The following is a 13,964-nucleotide window of genomic DNA, read 5'->3' as shown; positions in this document are numbered from 1 at the left end:
AGAAGAAAAACCATTGTCTTTATAACAGGATACATATTTTGTTTACGTTATAAGCTTTTCAATATTAAATATTATAAAGAGTTAATGTCGTTAAGTTTGTTTGTAGGGGGTAATCTCTGGAACTACTGAACCGATTTTAAAAATTCTTTCACCAGTAGAAAGCTACATTATTTCTGAAAAAACAAAAAAATTAGAGATCCCTACGAAAATTGTAATAAGCTCCCCGTGCGAAGCCGGGGCGGGTCGCTAGTATTAAATATACAAATAGAGGCCTTTATGATATTTTCAGATTTGAGATGGGTCATGGGGATCGAATAAATACACGCGCGTTTAATTAATATTAGAGAAAGTAATTAAGTCTTTGTGGCATGAGGCATCAATATCAGTCATCCGGTAAGTTGGTCAATATTATTGAAGCATTCGTTAATTAACGTGGCGAGCCTAGCTCATATTATTATAGCCTTTATTATTTCTTACACTACGCTGAGTAAGTATATTACGTTGTCCCTTTGATGTTAAGTCCTTGTCGTTACACGCATATGTAAATACTATTGATTTTATGGCTGTAAATAACAAACAGATTACATTTCGACGTATTTAAATTTCCCCTACAGCGCAGTGAGAAAATATTACATAGCTATCATTAGGAACAAAACGACGAAAATCCACGTCTGAACTGGTTTGTCTGGATTACATAGGGTGCCTAGGGTGTTGCTAGGTTTCATGCGAGGGGGTTGATCAAAGGGAAAACATGCTGGGGTCGTAAACGCGCAATTTAGAAACGGTATAAAAGGCGGCAGTTTAATGTTATGACCCATTCCAGCTATAGTCGCGGTGGCCAACGTTCGTTTAGACGGCCCGGGGCAAGATATGCTCCGGGCCAATCATATTAAACCCGGACTATCGATCTGCTTTACAATTTTCAACTGCACCTCCTCCATCTCCTCCATATCTCCTTTACCGTTGGCCTTACAGAGTTAAAAGGATTAAGTTTGGGCTCAACAAACATTGGTTTTCGACGAGATATGAAACGAACGAATTCGAATCGAATGAAATACTTCAGGTTACATAAACATCCAACCAAAGTTCAAACATCAATAACAAAGGAAAAGCTGGAATCGCCACGGCCAAATTTAAATTCATGGAGAATCAAATATCAACCGTCAAAAAACATAAAATAAAATGGACTCACGAAATTTAAATGAAACAAACAATACCCGGGGCAAAAGATGAAATTGATATCATTTCATTAAGCGCTAAAACTTATACATGGAAAAGTACCATAAAACAAGACAGATAAGAAGGTAAAATTTCTTTTTTTTAACATGTTTTTATTTATTATTTATAATCATTGAGTTCATTATTATATCAGTTTTGCTCAGCGATTTGAGACAGTGCTATTTTTTGTAATTGAATTAAACTGCCAAAACTGTAACAGACATCTGGAATATATAACTTAATTTCATAAAAGCGAATACCTTTATTCGAACTGTTGAAGAGATTATTTGTTTTAAGAATCATTTTTTACTGGTTCTTTCATTCATTACGTTTCATCTTTTGACATAATAATGAACCAGATTTTTAAATCATCCATTTTTGTATTATTTAGTCAAAAACCTAATCAACCAGGATAGATAATATTTAAGCAAGTGTTAAATATTATCTAATCTAATTAAATATTTTTGAAAATGAGCACTATTTTTGTAAAATATGGAGTTTTTCTTTTTCAAATTATTTGAAACTCAAATGTGGATTTTGGCCAAGTAATATCATAAATTCTTGCGTAATGAGATCAATTTAAGATTTGTTTTTAACAAAAGTTATTGCTTAGAAATATCATAATCATTCAGTATTTATAAAGAAAAATTCCGTATAGTACCACAAGGAAACTAACCTGTAAGCATGTATTTCAATATTGTGCAAGAATATAATATATTGTAGGAAGTACTGGTCAGAGTTTGATACATTTGCATCAAATAAATAGACTAATTTTTAACAAAGACATTAAAAATTCAGTTGAAGAATATTTATTTAATAATAAAATTCTTATTAAAATAAAACGACAACTTTTTTACAATAATAATTATTGTCTATCACAACATTATGCAGGTTCATTATGTACATCATAATATTGTTTAGTGTATAAATTCATTTTCGTAGCAATTTTAATATAACTACCTATGTATCTAGAATTTTTTCCAATGATTAGTTTTTGTTTTGTAAAGTGGATTTATTTTTTAATACAATAATTTAGTAATTTCTGGGATCAATTTATTGCTTAATTTTTCAGTGCTTTTTGACGGATTTTATCAATAAATACCTACTCTTGATGCAACCCTTGACGCAACAGGTATCCTAAGTTTCTAAAAAATCGTAAATTCCTATTGCAGTAAAAATGCGTTGGTCTTACAACAATTGATACCATGCCACACTTTACTATCAGCAATTAATTTAAAATAGAACTCAGATTTTATATTAAATGTTAAAAAGCACTGATTGTTATATTTTTGTTTTTAACTTATGCAGATCCATATAAGTATAAGTATATTATTGTATCACAAAACTTCTGCACTTATTTCATGTCTACTTTTTATGAATAAAATTAATTTTGTAACCGCATTTATTCACACTGTGTCACAGATATTAGAAGGATAGAAAACATAATTTCTTAAAGCACTAATCCACCATGAGTAGACTTACTTACGTACTTTTATTAAATTTTAGAACTTAAGTCTTTTTCTGAACAAGATAACGAAAAGGTCACAGTCCACTGGCGAATTATAAAATGTTCAATTTTTTATGGTTACCTCCACAGAAGACACGTTCCAACCTTCCGAGCTGTTTTTGTAAAGAAACATAGCGATCTCGTTTGTTTAGGTTGGACGTTGCAAAGCGAAATGTCTCAAAACAAGTTTGAAATTAATGGCGCTCATTTTGGGTCATTTCATTCGCCAGTAATAATCTTAATTATATAACCTATGCATAATATTATACTATACCCTCTTTTTAACCATAGATTATGAACATAATAATAAATAAACGCATTTAATCAGAAACTGTTTTTCATTCTCCTTCCTATGAGACCCTGATCGATTACGAAAAAGCTGGATTAATAAATAAATAATTGCTGCAATCTCAATTTTATTGCTGTGATTGGCTGATCTGATCGAATTGTTTGGGCAACAGTGCATTTCAGCCAATAGTGAGATAAGTGTCAGCCAGTTAGAGTAAGGCCGCACAGTGCACCTCACGCTTTTTTCCGCAACATTCTGTGAAATATAGAAAATGTACGAAGCCGCACGCACTTGTGAAAAACTATTCGCAAACGGCGTCACAATATAATAGAGTAAGACCCCACTGCCGCCAGACTTACTTATTTTCCTGAGAAACGAACTGTGTAGAAAAGAGTAGGATAATTAATGTGCCGAGAGCCAATTTAAGTATCATCATCATCATCATGATCAACCCATCGCCGGCTCACTACAGAGCTCGGGCCTCCTCTCAGGCTGAGATGGGTTTTGGCCATAGTCTACCACGCTGGCCATGTGCGGATTGGTAGACTTCACACACCTTTGAGAACATTATGGAGAACTCTCAGGTATGCAGGTTTCCTCGCGATGTTTTCCTTCACCGGTAAAGGAAGTGATATTTAATTAACTAAAACGCACATAACTCCGAAATGTTAGAGGTGCGTGAATTTAAGTATAGGTTTCAGATATTAAAAGTCCCTCCTTAAAAACCTTACTTTTCTTAAAGTCTGTTTACAGAATATTGTTAATAAATTAATCAACACTGCCAGATAATTCCCACCGCGCCGGCGGTAATTTCTGCCAGACACTCAGAAGGCTAATCGTGTAGCTGGCACTTAGGTAATCGTGATTGTCACGCTGTAGGTGTTATTCTTCTACGTTAGGCTTCTGGAGGCTAGCACCGTAGTTGACAACAATAGTGTAAATCGTTGCAATCGCTTGATTGCCTGGCACTATCAGTATTGACTAAAATGCACAGTTGCAGCAACAATTACATACATTGACTGACGTCAACTAATACAAGTAGGTACGCTGGACTTGCTGTTGTCAACCTATTTTTGAAGCAATTTAATTTTAGTCAATTTGGCGCTTAAATCATCAGTGAGCATCATGTAAGCGTACCCGAAGATCATTTGACACAAAGTGTCAATTTTGATTCCAGTAGGAGGATTTCGTAAAATCTGCATCAATCATTATTACAATCTCAATTGTAGTGATTGGCTGAACTTTTGCGATTCTTGTTGCAACAATCCATTGTAGCTAATAGTGAGCGAGCGTCAACCATTCAGAGGTGATTGCGATCGTGACATTGTAACTGTCACTCTACCGCAATCGAGCAGCCTGTAAGCTTCGTGGGGCGCTTCGACTTGGCACAAAAAATAGTTGTCATTTTGTATAGTTCTTCCAGCGTACCTACTTGTAAGACCACTTCAGTGCACTGCCCTTACATTTCAGATAGATACTTGTTACTAGCTTTTGCTCGTTACTTTGTCTATATTAATCACGATGAAAAGTAAGAGCAGCTTGGATCCTTGATTATTAATTTATCTTTCTGGAATTCCCGTTCATATCGTGTAACCTATTTTGAAAATTAGCCCAGGACAAATAGGCAGACCCGACCGACAGTAAATGAAACATACCTACTTAGTATAAAAATAACAGTAAATGACCATAATATTATTTTGAATCACAGAAAGACACTTCAATTTCATTTATTTATTACTAGATTATGCACGCGATGCGTTGACTTCCTTGCATGGATTTAAAAAAAATCTATGTGGTTAATTTGAATCCTGTGGATACTCTTGGAAGTGGATCGCCAGGATACAAGAACCCAACCAATCTCTGTACACAACACAATTTGTGAAACGGATGACCCTTAAAAAGCTAGTAGACATACAGACACACTTTTGCAGTTATAGTATTAGTAACAACGTGTAAATAATAATTTGATAGTATTTATTAACTTTTTATGTCTTTTTACTAGTTTATATTATAATGTAGCTATTTATTTACTCATAAGCTCTTATCTCAGACAAAATCATTTATCTACGACTGTTATCGTTTGATGTAGTTATTTTTTATCTGTTTGGCACTGTATTCGGACCGGCTGTATTAGCCGGAAAATCAGTGCTTTTCCGGGCTTATATTATGCTTAGCACGGTCCTATTTTCTGGCAGCTGAACCACCATTATCTTTTTAGCTATCTTTATGCATTTTTTTGTTCATGAACTACCAAACTTATATTTGGTCACACATGACACTTTATTTAGTATATTTTTACCTACAAGTAAAATTATGTAGATTAATTTAATTAGTTTTAAGGTGTATTGTAGTTCATTGTAATGTAGTGATAAAATAAAAGAGTTTTCTTCCTTTCTTTCAAACTTTACCTAAATTACTCGCAGGCTGTGTCCACATACAATCATTAAACACAACTATTAAAATCAACTATTAAATCGGTGTGCTGCGGACGCGTCTGGTCGCTAACAGGGAAACCTGGAAGAAAAGTGGGGAGGGGAGGCCTTTGCCCGCGTTTGGGATGACCTCTGAAAAATTAGTTAGATATACCTAATAATATAAAAATACACAAAAAAAGTAATTAAAATGAATAATTACTTAAAAAATCTGGTATTGATAGTGAAAAAATAAAATAAAAAAGGACGAAAAATAAAAATAAAAACAAACAAACAAAAATATATACCTACATATTCTGTATAAATTATCAAACAAAAATTTAGAGGTAGTATTTAAAATTAAAACGTTTCCCATCTATCCCTACTGGTAGGAATGACTGGAAGTGGAAGTTACTGTGACAAACTAGTGGAGAGAGAGAATTCTCGCAGGCTGTGTGTGTGTGTCCGCAGATATTTTATAAGCTGTGATAACGGCGGGCGGGCGGGCGGTCGGCCAGGCGGGCATTCAGGCGGGCGGGCTTGGGCAGGCGGGCAGGCGAGCAGGCAGGTGGGCAGGCAGGCAGGCAGGCAGGCAGGCAGGCAGGCAGGCAGGCAGGCAGGCAGGCAGGCAGGCAGGCAGGCAGGCAGGCAGGCAGGCAGGCAGACAGACAGACAGACAGCAGACAGATAACAAGAACAAATTCACACATTTTTATACATATTCTTTTATGTACCTACTTGAATCTGAATAAAAAAATCACATGCCATGCTTTAGTAAAACAGCAGCACTAAAGAAAGGATTAAATTATCTGAATACAGTACATAGGTTGTATAGCTTTTTACTGAGTGAGACCCTAGTCGTAACGCACGTGTAAGCACACCTATTATTGTAGCATTACAAAATGATACAATTATAATACCAGTTTTATTTATCAATCCTCACATCTGGCTGATGAGAACGCATTAATCTGGATCTGCACCCTCCAGTCTACATTATGTAATATTATACTAAGTTAAAAAGGGTGCCTGGACGGTCGATAGTGCTTAAACCTCAAAATTTCAAGGTCTCAGGCTAGTACTGAGTACAAAAAAGTCTCTATTCAGATTCACCCCGATGAGCGCTTAAAGTCCAAGGGCACTTTCCACCCTTCGTTACAGTTTGAGTTACACATTTTATTATGTATCTACATATGTTCAACTTTAATGCATTCAAGAATGGCCCCAATTTATATATCAACTAGCTTATGCTCGCGACTTCGTCCACGTGGACTACATAAATTTCAAACCCCTATTTCACCCCCTTAGGGGTTGAATTTTCAAAAATCTTTTCTTAACGGATGCCTACGTCATAATAGCTAACTGTATGCCAAATTTCAGCCCGATCCGTCCAGTAGTTTGTGTAATGTTGTGTTAAATAAAATAATGTTTCTTCATGTAATTTGTGTTTATTTTAATATTTCCACTCGGATTAACTTAGTAATTAATATTAATACAATGAGCTAGTGTGCACGGCTCTGGCCAAATCTTACAAGTCAAAGTCTATCAATTGACGTTGACACATGACAGGTGACACCTACGTACGACATTGACAATAATTGGTCACTTGTCTATGAGTTGTCTCTGCTACATCATCCCCTTTTATTTTTTAAAAAAAATATCTACATAATCATCCAGTTACAATTTTGAAAAATTACTTACATATATCATCCCCTTTTAATTTTACATAACTAATCATCCCCTTTTAAATTTACAATTTACATAATTATTACTTAATTAATTTTATAATATTATTGTGCCACACTTCTTAAATTTACTACAATTATTGACTCTTAAACTACCCATTCAACCAGCGATGGACAGCCTGTCTGATTGAAACACAAAGTCTACGCCGCCGGTCGAATATGAAACGAGGTTCTAGTATATTGTACATTATTTTTGTCTATTATTACATATGCTCTATATCCATTATATCTAACAATTTCGCCTTCTGACCAAATATTCTTACTTGGCTCTTTTTTGAACCAAACTTTTTGCCCTACAGTAAACCTACTTTTAAATCGACTTGTCTTATTATAATTTTTTATATTTCTAGTTTGTACATTATTAAACTGTTGAGTTACATTCTGATTTAACTTAGGTGTTAGGTATTGTGAGCTAACAATCAACTTAGTTTTTAAATTTCTATTCATTAGTAGCTGACTGGGGGAAAAATTTGTACCAGAAACGGGAGAAGCCCGATATTGTAATAATGCTAGCCTTACATCAGTTCTATCTTCGTGGCATTTTGTTAGCATTTTCTTCGCAATTTGTACCCCTCGTTCAGCCATACCATTCGCTTGGGCATATCTTGGACTAGTATAAGTAAATTTAAATCCCCAATTATGTGCAAACTCTTTACATTCCCTCGAATCAAATGGAACATGGTCAGATATTATTTCTGCAGGTATTCCATGAGTACTAAAAATATCTTTTAATGTATTAATTACACTTGTAGCAGTTTTACTGGATATGTATTTTATCTCTAACCATTTAGAATAATAGTCATATACTACTAAATAACTTTTCCTTCTAAAGTCCATGATATCTATACCTAATTTTAAAAATGGAAGGTTGGGAACTTGATGTGATAATAATGGCTCTTTAACATTACTATTATGATGCGTTTGGCAAGGAAAGCATTTCTTAACATACTCTTCAATGTGAGAGTCCATATAAGGCCAGTAATACAACCTTCTAGCTGTCTGCTTCATTTTTGACATACCTACATGCCCTTCATGTAAAGTTTTAATGACATTCAATCTTAAACACTTCGGTACTATTAACCTATCATTATAGAAGACTAAATTATCGTCCACACTAAGTTCAGCTCTTAATTTATGATAACTTCTTATTACATCTGGAATATGAGAAATTTTGTCCGGCCAACCATTCTGTATAAATTCAATTATTTTTAATAACTCTTCATCTTTAGAACTTTCTGAGATTAATACTAATTTTTGTTCATCTGTGCATTCTAATTTCTGTGCTAACCCTATACAGTGTATGACTTCATACATATAAGAATCATCTGTATCATTACACTCCTGATACGACCTTGATAACAAATCTGCTATGTACATTTGTTTACCTTGTAAATATTTAAATTCAAAATTATATTTTAATAACTTTAACTTTAATCTCTGTAGTCTAGGAGACGGTACCTCATGTAAATGCTTTTTTAATAAACTTTCTAAAGGTTTATGATCATTAACTACGGTAATCTTATGACCATAGATATAATAATGAAATTTCTTAGTTGCCCATACTATACTTAACAACTCTTTTTCAATTTGGGAAAAATTACATTCTGCAGGTGTTAAACTTCTTGAAGCAAAGCAAACTGGTTTACCATTTTGAAGTAAACAGCATCCGAGACCACTCTTTGATGCGTCACACTGAATCGTTATAGGCAATTTACTGTTAAAATTCTGTAAAATGGGTGCTTGGCTTAATTTAATTTTAATATTATTATAAACATTTTCATGAACTTCCGTCCATAACCACTCAACATCTTTCTTTAATAATAACTGAAGCGTTGATGCAATATCAGCCAAGTTAGGTATAAATTTTCTTAAATAATTGACCATGCCAAGGAAAATCTGTAACTCTTTTTTATTATTGGGACTTTTCATATTAATAATTGCACTTACCCGCTCTGGGTCTATTTGCATACCTTTCTCAGAAAAAATATGGCCAAAATACTTCACCTCTTTTAATTTATATTGAAATTTATTCTTATTAAAGCGAACATTATGTTCTCTAGCCCGTTCAAAAACCTTTTTTAATATTGCATCATGCTCTTGTTCAGTTTCACCACATATTAACAAATCATCACAGTACACTATCACGCCTGGAATATCTCCAAAGGCTGTTTCACTATATTTTTGGAAAATTTCCGGTGCTACTGATAAACCAAATGGCATTCTTAGGAACTTATAACAACCAAATGGACTATTAAATGTACATAAATCATTCGAATCTTCTGAAAGTTTAATATTATAAAAACCATCGGATAAATCTAGCACTGAAAAATACTTTTTATTACAAAGTTTAGTTATAATTTCATCAATGGTGGGAATCAAATGATGTTCTCTTATTAATACTTTATTAAGATCTTTAGGATCTAAACAAATTCTAAGTGAACCATCTTTCTTTTCTATAATAACCAAGTTGCTTACAAAACTTTTAGGGTGATCGACCTTCGCGATGACTTTGTGCTTCACCAGAGCTTCCAACTTGTCCGCAAGGCGATCCTTCAGTGCGTTAGGCACTCGCCGTGGGGGTCGCACCACAGGCTCCACGCCGGGTTGAATGCGTAGCTGCAGTGAGCTCTTAAACTCCCCGACTCCCTGAAACAGTTCGTTATTCATATTAACAATTGAGTCTTTACTCATTTTCATATTAGTATTAGTGCAACTTGTAAATGTATTAATATTATTATTAGTATTTAAGAGCCTAAGCTGTACCAAAGAGCCTAGCCCTAGGATCGGTCTAACCGGTTCATTAATAATTAAAAACTCAGTGTTGAACCACTCATTGTTATTAATATTATTATTAGAATATACTTTTAATGTGACCTTTCCTATAGGAAATAATTTTCCTCCACCAAAGACTTCTATTATGGTTTTTGTCTCAGACATTTTTATTTTTGTCTCATCATCGACAATTTTTTTAAGGTCCCGCAAACTCAAAACATTTATTTGGGCCCCCGTGTCACACTTAAAACAGACCCTCTTATTTTCAACTTGCAACAACGTATTCCATTCATTTTTAGTAAAATCTATTGAGTATACTAGTCATAAATCATGAATGTTATTGATATTATCCAGCTTTTGATTCTTAGACATACATCCTACACTAAAATGATTTAATTTTCCACATTTTAGACAAGTTTTTCCAAAGGCTGGACACTGCCTAGGACCATGTACCTTATTACACTTTTTACACTGATAATTGTTTTTATTCAAGTTATTTTTATAATTATTTTGACAATTTTTCTTATTATTAATATTATTATGGGGCCTACTATACTTAGCTTTGCTATTGTTGCTCGCCGGGGTAGTCAGCTGCCGGGTTGTGCTTGCTGCTGCCACCGCATTCACCTCCGAGCTGTGTAGCACCATAAGTTGCTGACTGGACAGCTCCGCTGATCGACATATGTCCAGTGCCTTGTCCAGTGTGAGGTCCTTAATTTCTAATAATTTTTGTTGCACTCGTGTCTGTTTCACGCCGATGACGAGTCTGTCCCTTAACATCCTGTCCTTTTGTTGACCAAAGTTACAGCTGTCTGCCAGTTTTCTTAAGTCTGAGTAAAATGTGTCAAAATTTTCTCCGTCTTGTTGTACTCTTCTATTAAAATTGTAACTTGCCATTACTTCATTACTTTTCGGCTTGAAATATTCGTCGAATAACTTGATAACTTCCTCTAATTTCGGTTTATCTTCTTTTTTTAATACGTTGAGGTATAGTTCCAGGGCTGAAGATCCAATGCAATTTAATAATAATGCTGCTTTTCTTGGTTCAGACAACTTCTCAAAACCCGCCGCCAGCATAAATATCTTAAACGAATCCTTGAATTTTTGCCACTGCTGCCAGCACGTATCCAAATCTTCCAGATCTATTCCTCGCGGCATCTTAAATTCGACACCACACATGTCGCCTTGCATCGTAGTCGTTGCCCCGTCAGCCATTGTCTTTGTTCAGTCCAAACTTACAATCCGTTTTAATCTGATGTTTTGTTCGAAAACGGCTGCGCCATGTAATGTTGTGTTAAATAAAATAATGTTTCTTCATGTAATTTGTGTTTATTTTAATATTTCCACTTGGATTAACTTAGTAATTAATATTAATACAATGAGCTAGTGTGCACGGCTCTGGCCAAATCTTACAAGTCAAAGTCTATCAATTGACGTTGACACATGACAGGTGACACCTACGTACGACATTGACAATAATTGGTCACTTGTCTATGAGTTGTCTCTGCTACAGTTTGAGCTGATAGATCAGTCAGTCAGTCACCTTTTCCTTTTATATATGTATTTAGATTATTTTGAAAAAAAATATATTTAGTCTACAGAAATTGTCCAGTTCCAGTTTAATTCTTTTACCGGGTTTGTTTTGGCAAAATATTAAATGTGTAATTTGAAAAACTTAATATTTTAAGTTAACGTTAATTTAAGTAAACTTAATATTAAAATATTTAATCACTATCATCGTCATCACTATCACGATCACCATCACCATCACCATCACCATCACCATCACCATCACCATCACCATCACCATCACCATCACCATCACCATCACCATCACCATCACCATCACCATCACCATCATCATCATCATTATCATCAACATAATCATCATAGTCATGATCAGCATCGCCAGGAAAAATGAAATAGATAAACTGAGAATCATGATGATAAGGGTTAACTATGTTGATCTTAGGTATGGTGAGCATTATCATCATTCTTAGTTTATCTGTGTTTCATTTATGATTTATTCACTAATATTCTACGGTATAGTGTTACATTTCATACATATCCTAGGAGCATTAACGAGTCGTATGGAATACCTCAGAATTGTATACAATGCCTAGGAAATGTATGAAATTATTTTATATTTTTATAATACACATTTTAACATCATCATCATCATCATCATCATCATCATCATCATCATCATCATCAACCAATAGACGTCCACTGCTAGACATAGGTCTCTTGTAGGGACTTCCACACGCCACGGTCTTGCGCCGCCTGGATCCAGCGGCTCCCTGCGACTCGTCTGATGTTGTCCGTCCACCTAGTGGGGGGTTTTACACACTTTTTACACACACACACACATTTTATCCTTTGCCAAAACTAACCCGGTATTTTATGGAATTTCTAGGTATCCTTTAGAATTACTGAATTGCGCACACTGTCGGTAACATATACATAGATAAACGCAATTTGAAAAACTTTGGTGATTTTCTATAAACATAATTATTGTTTTGCAGCTATACGTTTTGTTGTGCTCACTTAATGTGAGTTTCGAAGTAGGTACAATCACGGTAATATTATCATACAGTATTTTTTTTATTTACAGTTACGTGGCCTGAAGAGGCACGAAATAGAAAATTGTGGAAGGATCGGAGGGAGGCCTTTGCCCAGACGTGGGACAGCACAGGCTGATTTAGATTTAGATTAGATTAGATTGTAACTCGGCCGTATCTTTGAAATAACTACCTACAGCAGAGCGGCACGTAAACATGCGATAGGGCTGCCCGCCCTCAGCATTTTAATTACATTTGCCTACTTTGTGTTTCCATTTAGTTTTGTGATAGTAAATATACTTTTTTATATATCTATACTAATAAATAAATAAACAAATAAAATACTTTCGAACGGTTATTGTTAAAAAACAAACACCGTCCGTTCGTCACTGCGGCACAGTCGCGACTGGCTGCACCGCTAGCGCACCGCGAGATCGAGGCGCGTAGGTATAGCTCGCGTTTCGTCCGTTTGTATGAAGTTTGAATACTGTATAGATAACATTACCGTGTTACAATGGTGTCAATAAAATATTTTATGCCCTCAGAAATCCTCGTGCATCCTCTACTAAAGTTGTGGGTAATAGAAATTGTACAAGAATTATTTATTGTATGTCTTGCATGCCCTAGTTCCAGTTTATATCATGTTGCGAGTTTTAATGCAAAGATTAATGTCTTTGAATACAACTGTTATATTCGAAATGTAGCAGTATTTTGTCATGTACGTCTCTTTTCTCGTTAGATACATGACGCCCACAATCTTCAATGTAATAGAAATCACTACCCTTTTTTTTTAAAGCTATGTTAAATGACTAATATTCCCCTTTCCTCTCCAACTAAGCATCAAGCTTGTGCTAGGAGTAGTACCGTCAATAGTGCAACGGGCGGGGTTTCAACCGTCGACCTTTCGGTTTTCAGTCCACTCCTTTACCCGTTGAGCTATTTAGGCTCTAATTATATTTCACTACCCATATTATAAATGCGAAAGTGTGTTTGTTCGTTGGTTTGTTGGTTTGTAGGTTTGTTCGTTTGTCGCACAATCAGGTCGCAACGGAGCAACAGATCGACGTCATTTTTTGAATGGGTTTAGTTTAAGACCTGGAGGGTGACTACTTTTTATCCCGGAAAATCAAAAAGTGCCCACGGGATTTTGAAAATCTAAGTCCACACGTACGAAGTCGCTGGCATCAGCTAGTAATAAATAATAATTTATAGACTACTACATAATGCCCACGACGTATTCCGCATCTTTTTGAAAATCCCGTGGAAATTCTTTGATTTTCTAGCATAAAAAATAGGTAGTCTATGTCCGTCTTAGGATACAAGTTACATATTATCTTTGTACCAAATTTTGTTAAAATCGGTTAAAAACAGACGGCCGTGAGAAGCTAGCAGACAGACTCACTTTTGCATTTATAATATTTTTAAGGAATTATTTTTTATAAACTAGAAACACAGCATGAACTA

General features: G+C 34.9%; 1 protein-coding gene across 1 annotated transcript; it reads right to left on the bottom strand.

Moving 5' to 3' along the window:
• Positions 1-10,260: 10,260 nt before the first annotated feature.
• On the bottom strand, positions 10,261-11,154 carry LOC138404550 (uncharacterized). The gene has a single exon (XM_069508829.1). It carries the CDS (start codon positions 11,152-11,154, stop codon positions 10,261-10,263), a length of 894 nt encoding a protein of 297 aa, XP_069364930.1.
• Between the last annotated feature and the right edge of the window lie 2,810 nt (positions 11,155-13,964).

This window comes from Maniola hyperantus, chromosome Z (genome assembly GCF_902806685.2).
Source record: "Maniola hyperantus chromosome Z, iAphHyp1.2, whole genome shotgun sequence".
Classification (NCBI taxonomy): Eukaryota; Metazoa; Arthropoda; class Insecta; order Lepidoptera; family Nymphalidae; genus Maniola; species Maniola hyperantus.
This window is presented reverse-complemented; position numbering and strand designations above follow the sequence as displayed.